This window comes from Phyllostomus discolor, chromosome 7 (assembly GCF_004126475.2).
Source record: "Phyllostomus discolor isolate MPI-MPIP mPhyDis1 chromosome 7, mPhyDis1.pri.v3, whole genome shotgun sequence".
NCBI classification, from domain to species: domain Eukaryota; kingdom Metazoa; phylum Chordata; class Mammalia; order Chiroptera; family Phyllostomidae; genus Phyllostomus; species Phyllostomus discolor.
Window position 1 is genome coordinate 123,767,371 of NC_040909.2, and position 21,433 is coordinate 123,788,803.

General features: G+C 37.5%; 1 protein-coding gene across 1 annotated transcript in view; it reads right to left on the reverse strand.

The window, feature by feature from the left end:
- Positions 1 to 2,057: 2,057 nt before the first annotated feature.
- Positions 2,058 to 21,433, reverse strand: part of RAD21 (RAD21 cohesin complex component) — a 29,706-nt gene continuing 10,330 nt past the window's right edge. The window contains exons 3-14 of the mRNA XM_028533537.2: positions 18,828 to 18,957; positions 17,589 to 17,688; positions 15,666 to 15,772; positions 14,767 to 14,973; positions 14,254 to 14,379; positions 13,547 to 13,669; positions 11,287 to 11,510; positions 10,019 to 10,178; positions 9,439 to 9,587; positions 6,024 to 6,173; positions 4,480 to 4,563; positions 2,058 to 3,765 (exon numbers count right to left, since the gene is read on the reverse strand). Of these exons, the coding sequence (XP_028389338.1) occupies positions 3,574 to 3,765; positions 4,480 to 4,563; positions 6,024 to 6,173; positions 9,439 to 9,587; positions 10,019 to 10,178; positions 11,287 to 11,510; positions 13,547 to 13,669; positions 14,254 to 14,379; positions 14,767 to 14,973; positions 15,666 to 15,772; positions 17,589 to 17,688; positions 18,828 to 18,957 (1,752 nt within the window). The 3' untranslated portion in view covers positions 2,058 to 3,573. The remainder of the gene's footprint in view (positions 3,766 to 4,479; positions 4,564 to 6,023; positions 6,174 to 9,438; positions 9,588 to 10,018; positions 10,179 to 11,286; positions 11,511 to 13,546; positions 13,670 to 14,253; positions 14,380 to 14,766; positions 14,974 to 15,665; positions 15,773 to 17,588; positions 17,689 to 18,827; positions 18,958 to 21,433) is intronic.

The following is a 21,433-nucleotide window of genomic DNA, read 5'->3' on the forward strand; positions in this document are numbered from 1 at the left end:
AGGCACACTGTGTCTCCTCGCACAACCACAAGGACAAATTTAAAAACAAAAAAACAACCAGAATTGACAGAAAATCGAACTGTATGGAAGTCCAACAACCAAAGGTTAAAGAAGAAACATGCATCCAGACCGGTAGGAGGGGTGGAGACGAGCAGCTGGGCAGAGAGGACTCACACAAGGCAGCGGATGGCGGACCCGGTGAGGTGATGGCTGATGGAGCAGGAGGTCCTACGTTCAAGTGCAGATAAACCAGGAGGAACAACCGGGGAGCGAGAGACCCACAACCCAGGGCTCCAGTGCAGGGAAATAAAGCTTCAAACCTCTGACTGAAAACACCTGTGGGGGTGGAGGCAGCAGCGGTAGAAACTCCCAGTCCCACAGGAGAGTTCGTTGGAGAGACCCACAGGGTCCTAGAACACATACAAGCCCACCCATCTAGGAATCAGCACCAGAAGGGCTTAATTTTTCTGTGGGTAGTGGGGGAAGTGACTGAAAACCAGCAGAGAGCAAATAGCACTGTTCCCTGGTGGACCCCTCCCCCACATACAGCGCAGTGACGTGGGCTGCCCCACCCTGGTGAACACCTAAGGCTCCACCCCTTGCTATGTAACAGGTGCACTAAGAAAAAAAAAAAAAAAAGGCCCAAATGAAAGAACAGATCAAAGCTCCAGAAAAAATACAACTAAGCAACAAAGAGATAGCCAACCTCTCAGCTACACAGTTGAAAACACTGGTAAATCGTGATGCTCACAGAATTGGCTGCAAATTAGATGCAAAAATAAAGGCTATACCAAATGAAATAAAGGAAAATGAACAGGGAACCAACAGTGACGGGAAGTAAACCAGAACTCAAATCAACGCTGTGGACCAAAAGGAAGAAATATCCAGAATGAAGCAACAAGAATCAAAAAAAGAGGAGAGGCTTAGGAACATCCAGGATATTTTTAAACATTCCAACATCCAAATCATAGGGGTGCCAGGAGAAGAGCAAGAAATTGAAAACTTATTTGAACAAATAATGAAGAACTTCTCCAATCTGGCAAAGGCAACAGACTTCCAGGAAGTCCAGGAAGCTCAGAGAGTCCCCAAGAAGCTGGACCCAAGGAGGAACACACCAAGGCACGTCATCATTACATTAGCCAAGATTAAAATGAAAGAGAATCCTAGCAGCAGCAAGATATAAGGAGATAGTTACCTACAAAGGAGTGCCCATCAGACTGTCAGCTGATTTCTCAAGAGACCTCACAGGCAAAAAGGGGCTGGAAATAAGTGTTCTGAGTCATGAAAGGCAAGCACCTACATGCAAGATTGCTCTATCCAGTAAAGCTTTCATTTAGAATGGAAGGGCAGATCAAGTGCTTCCCAGATAAGGTCAAGTTAAAGGAGTTCATCACCACCAAGCCCTTATTTTACATGAAATGTTAAAGAGACTTATCTAAGAAAAAGATAAAAAATATGAACAGTGAAACAACAAACTCTTTAAGTGAACCTAAAACAAAACAACAACTACAACAGGAACAGAATCACAGAAATGGAGATCACATGGAGGGTTATCAGCAGGGGAGGGGAAGGGGGGAAAAGGTACAGAGAATAAGTAGCATAAATGGTAGGTAGAAAACAGACAAGGGGAGGTTATAGGAAATGCAGAAGCCAAAGAACTTATATGTATGACCCATGGACATGAACTAAAGGGGGGAAATGTGGGTGGGAAGGAGTGTGCAGGGCAGAGGAGAAAGGGGAGGGGAACGGGACAAGTGTAATAGCGTAATCAATAAAATATATATATAAAAAAAAGCTTGGGGGGGGGGGGCGGAGACACCAAGACAACCGTGCGTGGGACAAGTCATAGGCTTGAATGCAAAAGCAGTATATTCCAAGTTACCGAATGCCCTGGCTTTTAGTAAGCTTTTCAGATGGCCCCAAGAAGTCTCCAAGACAAACTTATTGGCTAAGTTTGTTTAGGGCCCAAGGGTACAAACCCACAGGCGTGGCATAATTTGTATGCACTTGTGTTTTCCAGGGCAGCACCACCAACTGAATAACCAATACTCCAACAATTTACAGCTTGTAACACAACTTTTATTAGAAAAGTTATACATAACATAGCATCAACTATTTTCAGGAACAATATTAAAACCCAATAAGCAACAAAAAACAGACTAACAAAATGTGTAACAAGGAACTAATGACTTTTCTATAATCGAACATTCAATTATCTACAATGTCTTTTTACAAAGGGAGAAAAATGGTTTTACAGGCACATTATATTGAAAATAAAGCTGCAATAGCAATTTTATACAATTACCATTCTCAAGAAAATGAATCATCAAAACAGTAATTACGCGTTCACAAATTTAAAACATTTCACTTAATTTTAAATTACTGGATATACACTGAAGTCTGAGTTTCCAAAGTGATTTTTTCCCCACAAAAGTGCCAACACTTACACTAGAACTTTCAGTGTAACCTTGCTCTAAAAAGTTAAGACATTTTGATAATCATAATAGTCACATAATTTCTGGTGCTATCTGGTCTGTTAATAATAAAGCCTTTATTTGGATGTTTTTTTCACTTAAATTATAGGGAACTGGATACAGAATTTCTGTTGCAAAGCTATTAAAAGTTCCAAACACAGAGTGTGCAGCGTTGGAAGAAGAGGTCAGTAATAAAACTTATAATAAATATCAGAGAAGCCATTATTTTTACAGCATTGTCTGCTTAAAGGTTAGGTCAACCAGTTGTAGGATTTCCCATCAGTCTGTCCTTTTAGTTGGCATAGCAATTTCTAGTTCCATGATTCGAATACTCAAATATATTCAAACATCTTTTTAAAACTTTGATTTATAGCTCCTGGAAAGTTATAAATGTTTAAGTTCATTCTACTCTAAAAAAGTCTATTCCTGCTCATTTTAGAGCCTCCCTAAAACAACAGATTTCAGGATAGTAAGGTTCATTAAAAAGACTCATGGAATGATTTATAAAATAAAACACTTCTAACCAAGTCCTATTTATTATTTTGCAGCTGAGGGGATGAGTTGTAACACGATTTCCCACACCCCCTTGGTCATGATGGAATTACACTTCAAAACAGATCTCGAGGGCAATCCCTGTTTGGGCAACAGGCCTGAGTACAGTGGTTGCCAAGATCGCCAGTGTTACTGATGGGAAAAGCCAATTTCCTTCTAAGACTCACAACATAATTCCTAAACTGTCAGGCATTTTTCCTGACACGTTTCCCTTTCCAATGGAGAACAAAGATAAAAATCCTGACTGTTGACTGCTACTGAACATTATTGCATGCGCCAATATTGCACACATCTGTTCTGAACTGTTAAAATAATCTTCTGAGTCCTTGGGGTGCTTGTTTTCTCCATCAGAACACAATCCATACAAGCAGTTTCCCTTGTAAGATGAAACTGATAAAATTAAAATACTGGAAAAAATGAATAAAAAGGCGAAGACTTTGTACAGACAAAAATTGGGACTTTCTTAAAGGGTTTTGTGTGCCCTACACATGGGGGCAATTTGTACACACTAGTGAAATGGACACTAGCTACAGTGCTTCTAAGCTGCTCAGATAATGTGGAACCTCGGTCCGGGCGTTGCGATGATGTCACTGTACGGTTCCTCCTGCGTCAGCTCGATAGCTTGCTGCTTTTTAAGAACCAAGAAACTGTAGAACTTTGCAGCAGCTTGCTTTCTGTTCGTGTTTCGACATAACTCAAGCAAACTGATAGATTCAGCTCCAGTTTTAGCAAGAGCTCGCTGAAATTAAAAAAAAAAAAGGAAGAATTAAATGAATAATTTGTAAAACAAGATGTCAGTTTTGGATACTGGAAAAAATATATTGTACGTCCATTCTGTTGGGGGAGTAAACTTCTTTGAATAGTAGGAGTGATTCTCAGATTACTCAAGAAAAGTTAAAGAGTGTATCACGGTATGTCTACAATCATAAACCTAGGAATATTACTGACTCATTTCTTGAATATCTAAACTGATACAACAGTAAATTCTAGCACACTCAGTTCTTAAAATGTCCACTTAATCCAACTATCCTTTGAATCTATTTTAGGAAACTTTGAGCACCTTCCCTGGTGTGTCCTATGCTCAAGGTCTCTCATCTGTATCTGATACGTTAAGGCCCAAGGTAAGTGACATCTGACACTACAACAATTCGACAAATTTAATGATTCAAGCAGATAAATGTGCTCAACAAAAAATAAGATGCAGATACACAAAAGAGCACCACACATCACCACCCCAACTCTGCTGTGCAAGATAAACCCTGGGAAAGCACTCACCTGGATGCCTTCCAGGCTTATTCTTGGCCTAACAGTTCATGTATTAAAGTACTTTAAAATATGTAGTTCTGGCAAATGTTTCAAAGGCAGGCTTTCTGGTTCTATAGCACATGACTATTGTTTTGACAGCTCGATCCCACAAGCCGCTGCTGTGGGCTCTGAGACTGTGGTGGCATACCTGCAGGCCGTGAAGCATCTGCTGAGTCCTTTTGTTCCACCTTCTTTCTTCTTGATCCTGGTCACCCCCTGAAGCATCTTCATCCTGAACGAAGATGACCCCACACACATTAAAAAGTAATAAAACTACTCTGCTGCAAAATGAAATATTTCTTTATCTCCTGAAAGCTCTAAATTAATTTAAACCACTTCATTTTGACTAACAGAAAAATTATACTTGATGCTGCTGAAAAATCACTTAGATTTAGCACAAACTTTGAAGTCTGTCTTTCTTAAATTACAAAAGAAAGTCCTCTGTACCTGCAAGCAAACATTGGGCTGAATATGGGATTCTGTACTGGTCTAGAAAGATGTGGTCTACACAGCATGGTCCGTGGACTATTGCTGGTTGGTTATTTGGCCCCTGTCAAGATAAGGAAGGAACGTATGCTGGGATATATATCAGCTATGCCACTAAACACACTGTTTATCTCAACTGCATTTGTATGTTTGATTTTTCCGGAGCATGATACTCTAGATGATTTATATTCTGGCCAATTCCTAATCCCATTGTGGAACAGTACCAAGAGCCCACAAACTAGCAACGATGAGTAAGTCATACTAGTCTATGCGTGTTTTAAAAGAAAGGAGCAATAACCCATAATACAGACTTTACTTCAGCCACCTAGCTCCCAGGCTACACTAGATGTGTACACCACATTCCAAAGAAGCAGAGGTAAACAGCTTTACACCTAAGAGGAAGCACAATTTTAAATACTGATTCAACTCTAAGTCTGAGAAAATGGCATGCACTCTAATATATGGGCTAGAGTAGCTTTGGGGCTAAATTCTGACTTCAAAACAATGTATTGCTCATATTAAATTCTAAGCACTGCCTATGAAATCTATGGCTAGCATAATGATAAATTACAAGCACAAACAGATGGTGATGAAAATGTGTCTAATCCAATCCATAACCTTTTAGTCTTGGAGGAAATTTAAAAAGCTTCAATGCTACCCAGAAGACACTTCGGTAAAGGTCTAAATAAAATATTTGACAACATCCAACAGAAGAATATATTCTAAGTCTTACATTAACCTCAAGACCTTAAATAGGACTTCTGTACTTTAAAAAAGGAAGTCATTCCAGCCTTCACTCAATCTATTTTAGGAAAGTCACATCCCACTCCAGTCTAATGAAAAGAAAACCCACTCATGAAGAATGTTTGATTATCTGATTTCCAGGCCACAGATAACAGTAAGAATCGACTACTGACCATACAATAATAAAAGCAGCTACAAACCTTTAGAAGTCTAGGGAGAAAAAATCAGTGAAGGGCAGTCCCCATGTCCTTCAAAAGCCACTGAGTTACAGCACACATGAAATTTAATGTTCATAATGATACTAGATTACTAAGCATTTGGTTAAATTTTGCTCATGCTTGAAAATTTTTTCATCACCGTGAAGCTCAGCATTAATGAACTGACTTCCAATATGAAAAGTAAGAAAGCTGGGAGAAAGTTGGCTAAAGGTGGAATGGTAATTTATTCCGAACGTTACTTTACCTCTTCCTCTTCATCATCTTCTTTCTCCTTCTCTTTCTCCTTCTCTTTTTCTGGCAGAAGATCTAACTCTGGAATTAACTGACAGATATTTGGAGGCTCTTCTGGGGGCAGCTCTACAGGAGGTATTTCCATCTGCTCTACCTGCTGAGGCTTAAAGCAATACAAATAAGGCAATTTAAGATGCACATTTTAAGGGTAGTTTCTTTTAAATATGCAAGTACATAGTTGTTCAAGTTTTCAAAATGAAAGGAAATACTGCAGTCATATGACCTCACAATCAAAAATTGACTATACAGGGTGAGGTAAAGGCAGGTTTAAAGTTGTTGGTATGAAAGATAATACAGTAATTAACAAATAATAATCTAAGAATAAACTGTTACACATACAACTGTAAACCTACAACATTAAAGTATTGCCGTTCACAAAAGAAGTAAATCCATTATCTTACCCTAGAAGTGTGTTTACACTTACTTTTTAGGAGCCAAATACTTAAATGTCTCTGTGAGAACTCTGCAAACAGGAACAACTACCAATGGTGAAAACCTCCAAACTCGGTAGTACCATTTTGGAAAAACACGCAACCACCCACTGACTCCAGGGCAGGGCGGAAAAGCTCTGCTGCCCATCACCGCATCAAAGCCACCACTCCTGCCTCAAGACCAGCACAGCTAAGCTTGGGCTCTACATGAGAGCCTTGAAGCTCTTGCGGCAGCTAATGGGAATGAAGAGACTATTTTGGGGTCCATCTCTTTAATTTCCTTCCTCTCAGGGTTAAATATTAACAGTTGACAGCATTAAAAAAAAAAAAAACAATCTTTAACAAGCTGAGCAAATGGCAAGGAACAATTACCAGGAGAGTGGTACTTATCCCCATTCTTCTTCCTGAGCTCGTAGAGAAATACGCACTTTTCAACAACTTCTTACCACCAGAGGGCACAGAATATTCTGCCAACACCTCTTGATGGAGGCTGTACCAAGAGCCCACAGACTGTTACCAAAGAGCCTCCTTTTGCTCAGGTTCATTTATTTTATAGATTTAAGGTTGATAAGCCCTAAACTAGACTTAACTCCTTTATACTTATTTAGCTTTTTCACCCTTAGTGTACTTAACAGTAGGTAGTCTTAATGAAGTAACTAGATGTTTACGTTTTTTCAGCAATCTTAAAGTGTACTCTGATTACTTACTAAGACAGCCTGAAACTGCCTAGTATTAGAGATAGGTAGAAAATGTTTGCTAAACATTAATTAAACCAGAACCTGGAACAGAATAAAGCGCCTAAGAGGAATAAACCCACACATACACAGTAAATTAATTTACAACCAAGAAGCCAAGTGGGGAGAGGAGTCTCTTCAATAAATGGCGCCCAAAAAACTGGATCCCTAATCTCCTATTCCAAACACTAAAATGGAATCACTAAAGACTTTGAACATTAAGACCTGAAACATAAAATTCCCTTCTTAGAAGAAATTATAAATGGGAAGCTCCTCGACATTGATCTTGACAATGGTATTTTGGATCTGGTATCAAAAGTGAGACTATATCAACTAAAAAGCTTTTGCACAGAATACCATCAATAAAATGAAAAGGCAGCCTACAGAAGCAAGAAAATATTTGCAATGCATATATATATATTTAAATATTAACCCCTTATCAGATAAAGAACTTTCATAACTCAAGCAAAAAATAAATAAACCTGATTAAAAATGGGCAGAAGATTTTCCTAAATATATATAGACGGCAAACAGGTACCTAAAAAGATGCTCAGTATCACTAAGCATCACGGAAAGGCAAACCAAAGCCCCAATGAGCTATCATCTTCACAACTATCAGAATGGCTATTATCAAAGAGACAAGAAGTGTCAGCAACAATGTGAAGAGAAGGGAGACCGTGTGCACTATTGGTGGAATGTACACTGGAACAATCAGAATGGAGAACAGTATGGAGATTCCTCAAAAAAAAAAAAAGAAAAAAAAGAAAAAAAAGAAAAAAAAGAAAACAGAACTACCGTATGATCCACCAATTCCACTTATGAGTATTTATATGAGGGAAACAAATCTACCACCTCAAAAAAATACAGGCACCCCGAAGCTCACTGCAACACTACACACTACAGCCAAGATACGGGAACAACCTAAAGGTCTGTCAATGAATGAAGACGTGACATACATATGCAATGCAACGTTACTCAGCCACAAGAAAGAAGGAAATCATGCCATTTGCAACATCATGGATGAACCTTGAGGCTTTATGCTAAGTGAGGTAAGTCAGGAAAAGCAAGACAAGCACTGTGTGATACTGCTTGTATGAGGACTCTAAAAACTGAAGACAGTGGTGGTTACCGGGGTTTGGGAAGTGGGAAGATACTGGTCAGAATGTAACTTTTAGTTATATGGTGAGGTTCTGAAGATTTAATACACAGTACGGTGATCACAGTTAACCCTGTAATCATGTACCTGAAGTTGCTGAGAGTAGATATTGAAAGTTCTCATCACAAAATTTTTTTTAACTATGTGAGGTAATAAATGCTAACTTACTGTATATATCATTTTACAATATATACATATATAACATCATTATGCTTTTCACCTTAAGCACAATGCTATGTGAATCATTTCTCAGTAAAACAGAATGCTTGATCTTGCTCATAAAGGCTGACCAAAAAATAAAGCAGTCAGACACGTGCAACTAGGTAAGTGACAATCTGGCCCCCTACTTGGCCTACAATGCACAAGAATCTACTAGCTTACTTTTTAAAAATTTTGTATTTATTGACTTAGAGAGAGGGAAAGAAACATCGATTTGCTGTTCCACTTATCTATGCATTCCCTGGGTGTCCCTTATATGTGCCCTGACCAGGGACAGAACCAGCAACCTTGGTGTTTTGGGATGATGCTCTAACCAACTGAGCTACCCAGCCAGGGCTCTGCCTGCTTATTTTTAAATGCAAAAATTCTCTTTAGTTAGCAGAAAGTTTGTTCCATTTTACTCACAAAATTACTTAATACATGTAGAATTCAACGAGTTCAATATACTGCTTTTATTATTTTATCTAGAATCTCAGGTTCACCCTGGACTAACGTTTGAGAAAGAAAAATAAACCACAACTAAGTTCACAGTCACGGATGTCACCTTAGCAAAGGATGCTCACTTTACGCCACTCGCCACTCTGAAGCAAGACCACCAAGAAGAGTCAGAGAGACTAAAACCCCTAGAGCATTCTCTCTCACTTAGGGTACACTGTGCTCATATCCTCTGCTGCCATTCTTCCTCTCTGACCCATTCCTTTGCATTTCCTGTCTAAACCAAGACAGTTTTAAATAGCTTCCTTATATATAACATTCCCTAGTTCTGGGGATTTGAAATGATTTTCTGAATACCCCCAAACACTGTGATGGAGAAATGTGCTTACTTACAGGGATCACAGGCTCTGGGTCGATCTGTCCCGCTTTTCGCTTAACTCCCTGAGGCGGTGGTGGGGGCATGGCGGACTCATCCAGGTTTGTTCTGCTAGTCTCCATCACTGACTCCTGGAGGCGGCTCGGCTCTTCCAGGATGGGCTCATCTGCAACCAGCCATATGAGGAAACTTAGGTCATTCAGTCTTAACCAGCATTTTAGAACCATTTACTTTTAATACTAATACACTAAAACACAGGTAATTTCTCTATCAAAGAAGTTCGAATAAAATTTTACTTCCACAAAAATCACTCAATTTATAACATTACACTTAAAAGTGGGAAAGGGCCTTAAGAGAACAAGTCCCACCTCCAGGCCAACGCAGGACAACCCGTTAGCAGACTATCACGCAGCCAGTCATGAAGCAGAAAGCTTCATATCTAACAAGGTGATCACACAATATAATAAGGCATGTATTTCCCTGTCCAAAGTCTTGAATATACTCCCTTGTTCCTGGTTTCTATTACTCTGGTAATATACAAGCAAATTTTAAGCCAAATGTTTACGTAAATCAGGGAACTATTCCAACAGGACAGACCGATGACTTCACGCTGCTGATGCTGCTGTTGCTGGTCGTCTCTGGGAACCTCTGGATTTTCAAATTCTTTGAGGAATTCATCCAAATTATCAGCCTCTCCTCCTTTCCTTCGTTTCCTAAGATCTTCTGGAACTAGAGGTGTAAGACAGCGTGTAAAGAGCTATAAAGAAAATTAAGGAAAAAAAACAAAAACAAGAACCTCAATTATAAATCACATTAATTAAAAACCCATCACTGACACTTCCATCTTCTTTTAAGTTTTAATACAACTGTAATCAGTTTGTATATACATTTAGCAAAATTTCTACTTAATGTTACAATATACATTTCATTCCACCTTAAACTTATTTCAAATATAGAATTTCAGATTATACCTGCATTTATAAAAATTGAAAATAAATGAAATCTATTTGCCTGAAGTTTATTTTCATATTGATACTTAAAACTCAATCCAACTGTAATCATATCAAACAGCTTTACATAATGCTTTTATCATTCACTATTAAATGGTAATCTTAACTATCATTTTAACATTTTAAATGACTGCATAATGTTCCACTGAGATTACATGTATATATACAGATATATTTCACACCTGAACCATTTTTCAACATTTTAAGTTTCTTCAAAAAAAAATCTTTTAACTATAAATTAACAATGTAATGAACATCTTCACAGAAATGATTTTCCATATTCTGAATTACCTCCTTAGGAAAAATTCCTATAACAAGACCACTAAGTCAAAAAATATAAATACAAATCTTCCAAATGAATACATGATCATGCTTCCAATAAATAGCAGTTTTACCATAGTCTTGGTGCTTTTAAACACTTTAGATTTAGAACACAGTGAAATATAAAGTAAACTCAGTTGGTTCTATGCACACTTCAATTTTAGAAAGAGTAACAGCCTAACAGCACTGCGACCCTCATCAGGTGCCTCAGAATATTGCTTTGGAATACTCTGGACTCGAAGTGAGCAGGCAGGCCCTAGTCTCATAACGCCAGTAATTCTTTATTGTGGGAAAAGGAGAGCGACCACATGCTTTGGCTAGAAAGCAACATTAAAGGACTGCAGACTTGAAGCACAGTACACACTAAGGCAACAAAGCTAACAGTTTATCACGGGAGGTTGAGTAGAGAGAGCTATTGGTACCATATAGTTAAAAAAATACTTCAGTTAAAAATTATTCAAAGAAAGGTTTTAAAAGTATTTTAAAAAATGGTCAAAATGTATAGGAAATAAAAAATTCTACCGCCTGTATTACCTTCAGTAGTCTGTTATTCCACAAAGGCTGGGCAGGTAGAGAGAACAGCTTTTCCACTCCCCCTGTCTCTTTCCACATCATCAATTTCTTGGTGGGTGGTGCCAGATCCAAAGTGGTAACAATGTCAGAATAATCACTAAGTTGAGCTCTAATTGTCTTACTATCCAACTCTTTGACACTGTCAACAATTAGCTTCCGCTTCCTCTTGGCTTTTGTTTCTTTGACTGAAATGATAAAAGAAAATAAGGTCATCTTCCTGAGAAAGCAAAATAAAACACACAGTGACCAGGCTTGGTCTCATCATCCCCAGCTTTTCTATAAAACCACTAGAAAAGTTAAACCTTGTGAGGGCAGAATCTCTTTTAAATGAGGTTTCCTGAGCAACATGCAGAACACAGGCTGTCATTCAATAGGTGCGCAACAAAAAGTTGCTGAATAAATACATACATACATATTTAATACAAAATGAGGACAAATAATTTAAGAGCACATACATATTGACCCATGTAATCTTATACTGTAAACCACACAGAACGAATCACACTTGGGCTCAAGTTCTAGGTCGCCTTATTAGTTGAATGAAAGTTAACTAAGTTGATTTCATGTTAGTTACCTCTTCATTTCTTATTTGCAATATGGCTGACCACTTACAGGGTTGTAAAGTACTGTAGTTGACTGTTTGGCATAGACTGTTTTGCTCCATAGATGGTCGCAATTACTATGATTTTTATTGGAAAAGTGACAATTCATACATGGCAGTTGTACGAGCTGCTTGATGAAGTGAAACAAACCCAAACCCAGTCGGATGGACCTGGAACTCCATCACAGACATTCACAATGATTTCTAACCCTCACTACGACTTTGCAAAGTAGGGAGCACTGTCTAGGTTTCTGAAGATACAGAAAAGCTTGTAAAATTAACTAAATTCCTTAAGATTTCATCCTGTCATACATACATGTTATACCCCATGGTTTTTCACATATAAATCATGTGGTTCAAAATCCAAAACTACATTAGAGTGATATCCTTTGTCTAAACTGTCCTCCAGCTACTGAGAAGTCCTGTGCCTGAAAGGAAAAGTTCAAGTTCTTAAAACAGCTGGCAAAGCCTGATTATTCCATTTTAAACACTGCAGTTTATCCCCTTTACCTCAGTTAGAGTTATCTGTAATATCTGTCACTGATACAGTACATATTTTACTTACTCATGTTCTAACTGATATTTAAAGATAAATCTTTATCATCATGGAATTCACTGCTTCATTTTTAATTCCTCAACAGTTAGTTACATAGTAAGTAAGCACTCTTTATAAAACAGAAACCCAAGTCACAAATAATTTCTGATGATCAGATTTTAAGTAGAAAAGCCAAAAGGTTAGTCTTGTTCTATTTAAAAGAACATATTTTGCCATGTATACTGAGCATCCATGTTTTTTTGGCCCAAACATTCAGGGAAAAAAATTCAGAATTCTGTTTTAATTTTTTAATTCAATATTTTATTTCTTCATATTTAGAAACAAAAACCGATCATCATATTCCAGGGTAGTAATCTGCATCAGATATTGTTATTCTAGAGTTACAATTTTCATATGTATGCATAAATAAAAGAATTAAAAACATTTACATAGATATGGAATTAGTACTATCCATGTATAATATGCATCCTTTATTTTTCCCTCAAAAATTTGGGCAAAAAAGTGTGCATTATTCATGATAAAATACGGTATATCTGGAAATATAGTGTAACTGATTTCAAGTATTCTATTCCATTGTACCCACATTCCATTTAGAAATCACATATCTCAAATTGCCTTTATTTAGAAACAGTACCTGTAATTAAATGTTTGCTATGTTTCTTAATAAGCACCAAAGGAAACAGAATGCTTTTAGAACCTCTGATAGTTCCATTTTTTAAAAAAGTATTTTTAGGTTTTCCCAGATTATAGCCCAACTATATAGAACTTTGGAAGATATATGATTAGTAAGTTTTGTATTTTACTGTAAAATACCTTCCAATGTTTTCTAATTGTCACACATGTGACCTGCTAGCATTTTGGGAACCCTGAAAGACTAAGAGACATATTAGCAGAAAACTTGTTCTATACTTTATTTTATAACAACTTGTACAAATGCTTATCAGATAATCTATAATAGATGACTATGACAAAGGAGAAAGAAGAAAATAGTTATCTAAAGTAGGGCAGCAGTTTAGTGGACAAGAGTTAGAACCAGCACCTTCTGAGTCACAAAGAATGCTCACCAGTGATATCAATAGGTTCCAAAGCAAAGGCTTCCTCTTCATTTGGAACAAGTGTTGTCTGATCAGTCATAGTTGGCATTGGTTCGACAGGATCCACCGAATCAGGACTATCAGGCCCACCCACTGTAAAAACAGAAATTGGTCACAAAAAGCTTGAGTATTTAACATATATTTTAGAAATGGGAGAGGGGGAACCACTCTTGAGAAACTGGAAACAAAACAAACAAACAAAAAACCCCACTGGTAGTAAGAAAAAAGTTTTTAAGTTCTGAAGAAGTCCTTCTAGTGTTGAATTCTATTGGCCAAAAAGGGGGAGGGGCATGGGGTTAAACACCTCAGAGACTCAAGAGACTCAGAACTAGTGATCAATCACAAGCACTGTTTTAAAGATTTATAGCTCTGGCTGGTGTGGCTCAGTGGACTGAGTGCAGGCTGTGAACCAAAGGGTTGCCCGTTTGATTCCCAGTGAAGTCACATGCCTGGGTTGCAGGCCATGACCCCAGTATGGGGGCGCTCGAGACGCAACCACACACTGTCTCCCTCTCTTTTTCCTTCTCTTCCCCTCTCTCTAAAAATGAATAAAAATCTTTAAAAAAAGATTTACAGTTCATTAAAAGTTAGAACTTTTAAGTTTGTGGTCTTCTGTATTAAACATCTTTGTGAGTATCACACAGTCGGGCCCAACTCACTAAACATGACATGCTTACTTGATACATTATCATCCTCGTCCATATCATCGTGTGCAGGCTGTTCTGGCAACATAACGCCCGTCTCGGACAGCGCAGGAGGATCATCAAAGATACCACCATCATTATTACTAATAAGTTTGTCATCTGAAATAGGGAATATAATTTAGTTAAAATTTGTAAAAGAAATGCTATAAGAACAATATCCATCCACTGGGAAGATAAAATTGTAAAGTGGATTAAATTAAAAAATTTAAATTTATGTTCAATTTCCATCCGTTTCTCTTCAATGTAGTATACTAAATATAAAACAGTATGTAAAAATATTTATTCCTAATTTATACTTTCTAGTTCATCTCTAAAATGTAATTTTATTTTACAAAGATATCAAACACGAATACAGCAGTTTTAAGAACCAGTTAAATTTAAAAACCCTGGGAACTTTCACTGGACTAGTTACTCAAGACAGAATTAGCAACCGCTGTAAGAACTGAGTATAGACATTGTTAGAATACCCACTTCGTTGGGACCTACCTAATATGCCACCATCATTTCCTTCTCCGAAATTGTCATCCTTATATTGGTCTTCATATTCTAAATGGTTAATCTTCTCATTCAGATTGCTGGTGCTCTGTTCAGGCTCCAACAGGAGGTTGGAAGCACTAGTGCTTACTAACATGTCATCATCCTCAAAAGCGCTTCCTTCTCTCATTATCTCGCGATCATCCATTCCAAAGTCACCTGAACAAATTTTAGACATTAGTTGAAAAAAGCCAGAGCCATCAGTTACAAAAAAGTGTATGATTTATAATTATGATGTTACGTTTGCTTACTGAAGTCCTGCTTATGTTTGAATATTAAAACATCTAGTTTAAACTTTACATTTTTAGCATCTATAATCGATAAATGCATTCTGGGGTATGACTAGCAAATTCAAAGGCAAGGTCCACATTTAGGTTATCCTAAATATGATAAGTAAATCTATATACATATGCCTGTTAGGTTGTATTAACAAACTTTACTGTAATAGGTTTCATCAAGCCAAGAATTTTGCTTGCTATTAGTTTTGAATACTATTTCAAAAGAATAGGTACACAGTGCAACTGTTCCAAACACATAGTTTAAAGGTACACAATGCTTCAACAAAATGTTGAGACTTTCCATACAAGTCAATATATTTAAGTTCTATCACCGTGTTTTGGGAGGAGGAGCAAGAAAAGAATGAACTCTTAAGTATGGTGCAAAAATGAAAATGATGCTTAATATAGTAGTTGGAGCTAATTCTTTTCCTGAGGAAAATATGTGAGATAAAATTTTAAGTCATTCTGTCATTGTGAATGTAACATGTGCCTGCTTTAATTCTTCAAATTGCTAGCAGTGCCAAACACAAGTACAACATTATCACTAGTGACGAGTGATGTTTCTCTTATTACCAAAATCATTTTCCTGTAGAATACTTATGTTGCCAACTTCTTCTCTCATAGTTATCTCTTCCACCCTACTTTGGTTCAGGCTGAATTGCTGGGCCACATCAATGTCACTGTAAAAAAAATTTCAAATACATTTTAGTAGAGTCTTGTAATATATTTATAAGGTAAAAAAAATCCCAATTCTCTCTATAAGAAAAAGCATACATGTAACCTATCAAGATGTAGAATCCTTAGTATTTAATACTAAATGCAGTCCAAGAATCTAAATGACCTGAAAGTTAATTTAATTTGTATTTAAAACGTAAAGCCATCAGTGACCAGCAAGCAAAATATGCTGAAATCACTATATAAGGCAACACGTTATAGAGAAAAAACTTAGAAGTGCATGGAATGGGCAGGCACAGGTTTTTATCAGGCCCCTGCAACTTACAGGTTTGTGAACTCTGAAGCTACCTGGCTTTCCAAAGACTCGCGTCTTCCTTGAACAAATAACCTTTCATATTATTTTAAAGAGACACATTAACCAAGTGTCGTATGCAGACTTTGTACAGACCCTAACTCAAACAAGCTAGAAGGGATAAGAAGGGCCCTCTGTGTCAACTGGGACATTCAAATGGTGACTGCATATATATTAAGGAATTAACTTTTCCTAAAAGTATGATGTTATGATGGATATGTTTCAAAAACTCCTTACCTCCAAAGAAGACAATACTGAGGTATTTATAGATAATTTAAGATATGTGTTATTTACTTTTAAAATAATCCAGTGGGGACTGGAAGGTGAGCTGGGGAAATATGCATGAAATAAAACCAGTAATATATTGATAATTAAAGAAGCTGGCCCTGGCTGGCATTCCTCAGCGGGCTGAGCACGGGCCTGCGAACCAAAGGGTCCCTGGTTCCATCCCCAGTACAGAGCACATGCGATAGCTCTCTTTCTCCCTTCCTTTCCCTCTCTAAAAATAAATAAATAAAAATATTTAAACAATAAAAAATAAAGCTGGACATGGGAATCATAATACCAATCCCTCTACTTCCAGCTATGTCAAAAAGTTTCCATGATAAAATATAAAAAGAATTAAGTAATGGAAGTATAAGAAGAGGAAACAAACAGTAAAGCAGCTGGATAATGCCTAGCACTAATTAACACACACAAAAAAATCAAAATAAATCAAATTTAATTAGGAGTCATAGGTCAATTTAAAAAGCAGAGAAATTCTTCACAAGGTAAGTGGGACTTGGAACAGAGGGTTCTTGGCTGTCAACGGTGCTCGTAATCACTGGGAAACTCAGTCACAGTCCCGTCACGACACCGGGGGCGGGAGTGTGAGGACTCAAGGAGGGAAGTGACGCACGACAGCACTCCGCGGTGATGGCCGTGTCTGTACGGCCTTCTGGTCTGAAACGTGTGCTGGAACAGTGCCCTTTCGTGCTCTTCATACAGAGTTATCGCATATGCTTATTGCAATACAAAAATTGTGGCTCAGTACAGCTTGTCCAAAACCAACCAAACCAAACAAAATCAACTCCCCCCAAACCCAGTAGATAATTTTAATGTAGTTCCCTGAAGAAAAACCATAAAGCAACAGTTCAAGTTTACTGATACCATTATGTAAAGTACACACTTGAATTGGACAACTTTTCAGTTTATATAGGCTTTGGCCAAAGCACATGAGTATTGTTGTATCTCAGCTGTGTTAAAGTTGGTATCTTCTATATTATTATCCTACAGAAGAAGCACTGTTAGGTTACATTTAGAAATACAAATACTTTCATTTAGGCTTCACAATCCTAAATGAAGGAATATGTATTTTAGCTAAATGTTAATTCAATGTCAAAATATCTCAAGGAAAACTGTACATTTAGAAGTCAATAATGTTTTTTTTTTGTAGACCAAGTAAACAATAAAAAAAAAAAAGGACATACTCTAAGTCAGGCAGCGGCTGATCGAAGTCATGAAATTCTTCAGGTAAAGTAATGGCATTGTAAGCAGCTTCTCGGTTTTCCTCGGGCAGGTCGACAACACCTGGAAAAGAAATGAGCCGATTCAAGGCCTGGCTACATCACAGAGCACCTAGGGATCCAAGGAACGTAAAGTCAGCATAATTTCCTAAGGTTGTATTTGAGAAGTTTGATATCGTATGGAAAGCTCTTGCAACACAAGTAATTTTGGTTTTCTATAATCATAAGCCATACTACTTCCTTTACAAAAAGTGTCAAAGTACTAATTATTCTTGAAGCTAATAGGTCTTTAAAAAACAAATCAACAAAGAGTTTTTTAAATTAGCATGAAATTTATGAGGAAAAGTGATGCTACAAGATTTTAAGTTTCTTTATATTTTCCAAGCTGTCTATAAAAAACACACACTGCTTTAGAAGACAAAGATAAATGAAAAAGCATGTTGAACAAAATGTACTTAGTAACTATATGTTAGAAATCAATGATCACATCCTCTCCCTAAATATTTTACTTTTCAAATAAAATCTCAGATGTAAAAAATGTCACTAGTCATAAAGTACTAGAATACAGCCTGAATAGAATCCACTGTACAAGGCATCTTTCCTAAACATTCAGTTACTTTCATTAGAATCAAGTTTCACCAATGCTTTTAAAAAATTATAGAATAATATATGAATTCAGACAAACACCCTAATTAATTTTTCAGATAGAAGTCTGGTTGCTAGAGTCCAGTTTTAGGGTTGATTATCACCTAAAACAAAACAACAAAAACCTACAGAGAATATTTAATAAAAATCCTCAGCAACTTCAGTTAAATGTGAATTTGATTTTCAGGTCCCATTATATACTAAAATTACTTGGGAAAAATTAAAATCCTGTGACTTTCTTTTCTGCACTTTTGAAAAATCATATAATAACTGGTTTTCAACAGTTTAACCTCTGATAACTGAACTCCACGTAAGTTTCTGCAAAAGGGGTTGAAAGAAAAAGGCAGCTCCAAAGAACAAGGAAGGGGTGACTGTCCTAACTACACAGGTGGAACAGAAGTGGGTTTCCTCCATCAGACCCCTGCCTGTCCTAGCCTCGCCCTACTTTAAAGGGTCTTTTGTATTATAATTAAAATAAGACATGCGGATCTAGAATATTTTTAGCAGTTTTTCACACCAAACACTAGAAACTCCAAAATCAAAATAAAAAAGTAATACCTGGCCGAAAGGCCATCTTTATCTTAATGAATGCTTCATTACAGTCTGCCAGGAGATATTTGGCTTTTCTGTGATAGATTCGAACTACTCCCAGTAAGAGGTGTCCTGATGTTCGGAGCGCCATCTTCACCTGTGAATAAAACATTCATATTAACCTAATTTATAAAGTTCATTTTCTCACTTTATGGGTAATTATACTTTAGAGCTTGTCTTTGTTCAATTTATAGGCAGTTTTTACTTTATCTCTTCATATATTTTATCATTTATTTAAAGTCACTTCAATCACCTATATTTTATTTCTTACTGCCTTTACCTGTAAATTCCCCAAAGTATCCAAAGGAGAGACCGGCAGTAATTCGTGAATTTAACGCAGACATGACAGTAGCTATAAAGCAGGCACTAAGGTGTTCTGTGGGAGTACTTAGCACACCAGGGAGTATATGGAACTTTTAGCTGTCAATCCAAAGCCACTGCTCCTTGCTGGCTAACTGCACTCATTTTGTTTGGGAATCAATGTCCCCAGCCTTGAAGGATGACTTTCAGTTCTCTCTGCTAATGTTTATTCTTGAGTGGGCAACTCAGCTCAACCAAAGACAAATAACTGTAGAGTACAAGGTCTGTCCAGAAAAAATGCAGCCACTGTTAATATAATGAGAACAGTTTGCACAAAACTGACGTAACCTGGCAGCCAAGGAGAGTGGACTGGAATGCACATGGGTGAATAATGTTGACTTTGCTCTACTCATCAATAGGGACATAGACATTGTTGAGTGCGCATGTGTACTGTATGGTCAATACAGTTAATATGACTGAGCTGGTACAGCAATGGATCAGCATCAATTTTTGCATTAATCTTGAACACTCCTCTGTGGAAACTCTATGGATGATTCAGAAGGCCACAGCTATGGGCAACTGGGGATTGGCAGCTTCATCACAACAATATGTGCTGGCTCAGCATCACATCTTGTGTATTTTTTTTGGAGAAACATCAAATCACCCAGGTGAGTCAGCACCCCCTACAGCCCAGATTTGGCACCCTGCCACTTGTGGTTTTTCCCAAAATTAAAATCACCTATGAAAGGGAAGAGATTTCAGACCATCAATGAGATTCAGGAAAATACAAGGGGCAGCTGATGGTGATTGGGAGAACTGTGTGAGGTCCCAAGATGCCTACTTTTAAGGGGACTGAGTCATCACTGTCCTATGTACAATGTTTCTTGTATCTTCTTCAATAAATGTCTCTACTTTCTATATTATGTGGCTGGATACCTTCTGTACAGATCCCATAGGTCAGAGAGTTTCTAAGGAAGATTTTCCCATTACAGAACAATGGCCTCCCTGCCTTGGCTTGGTGTGGCTCAGTTGGTTGGGGCTAACTAACCAACTATCGTCTCACAGCCGAGGGGTCGTGGGTGTGATTCGTGGGGCACATGTCCAGGTTGGGTGTTTGATCCCTGCTCAGGGTATATACAAGAAAGCAACCATCAGTATTTCTCTCACACTGATGTTTCTCTCTCTCCAAAGCAATGAGAAATTGTCCTTGGGTGTATTTTTAAAGAAAAAAAAAAAGAATGCTCCTCTCTTCCTTCTTCCTCTTCTACACTGTGAGTAGGTGGGGTTTTGAACTGCCTGCAGTCACCAATGAGGCTGTAAGTATGAGGACAAGTAGCCAAGAAACTAAGAATGGTGAATCCTTGGATGACATCATTATTGTGTAAGCACTTTTCACTGAGGATTTCACAGCACAAGGCTGAAAAGCTTACTGATAAAGGGTAATGAATGGCAGCAATGTTTTTCCCCACAGGAAAATACACTCCTCAGGCCTGTTTTTCCTCAGGGCAGGTTTTGACCAATGTTTACTTGGGTGAGATGCAGCAGTTGGGAAAAGAATGAGAAGTAAACACCCAATGTGAATAGAAGGATTCAAAATCCCTCTGGCTATGATAAAGAAAAAATTTTTTGAGGGAATAAGACAACATGAACTCAAACTCTGCCAGATCATATCAAAAAGTTAGCAAATTCTAAGTTAGCAAAGAACATCATTAAACATTTGCTTAAATTGTAAGTAGGAAATTACAGTATTTGTAAGAAAATGTTATTTTTAAGCTGTATGTACATGCTCTACAGTACCTAGAATTCTGATGACTCCTAGGCTCTGTATTTATGGCCACTTGACATGACTTACAGCATAAACTATGAAATGTACTGCTATAAATTCGTAGGTGTCTAAAACTATAATAAATGTGGTGAAATCCAGGACTTATTGCCTAATGAGAATCTTTTATAATGTGGTCTTAGGAAATTTATAATTAATATAGGGTTCAACTTTACCTATCAACTTCACCTAAGAAAGGAAGAGAGGAAAAAATTTTGCTTGCTATTATCTCATCCAGAATTAATAGCCTTTAACAGCAGTGTCTGGGTAAAGGCTTTCTTTCTGGATTAGTCTGGTTCGGAGTGTGGCTGTTAGCTCATGTTAAGGTGCATGTATAAGAAGAACACATCCAAGGAAAGCTCTGCAGAGGTTGCCAGTGGCTGTTCCAGCCAGAGAGGAGGGAGAGAGAAGGCACGCAGCTGCAACCGAGCCATGTGTCTGTATGTCTGAC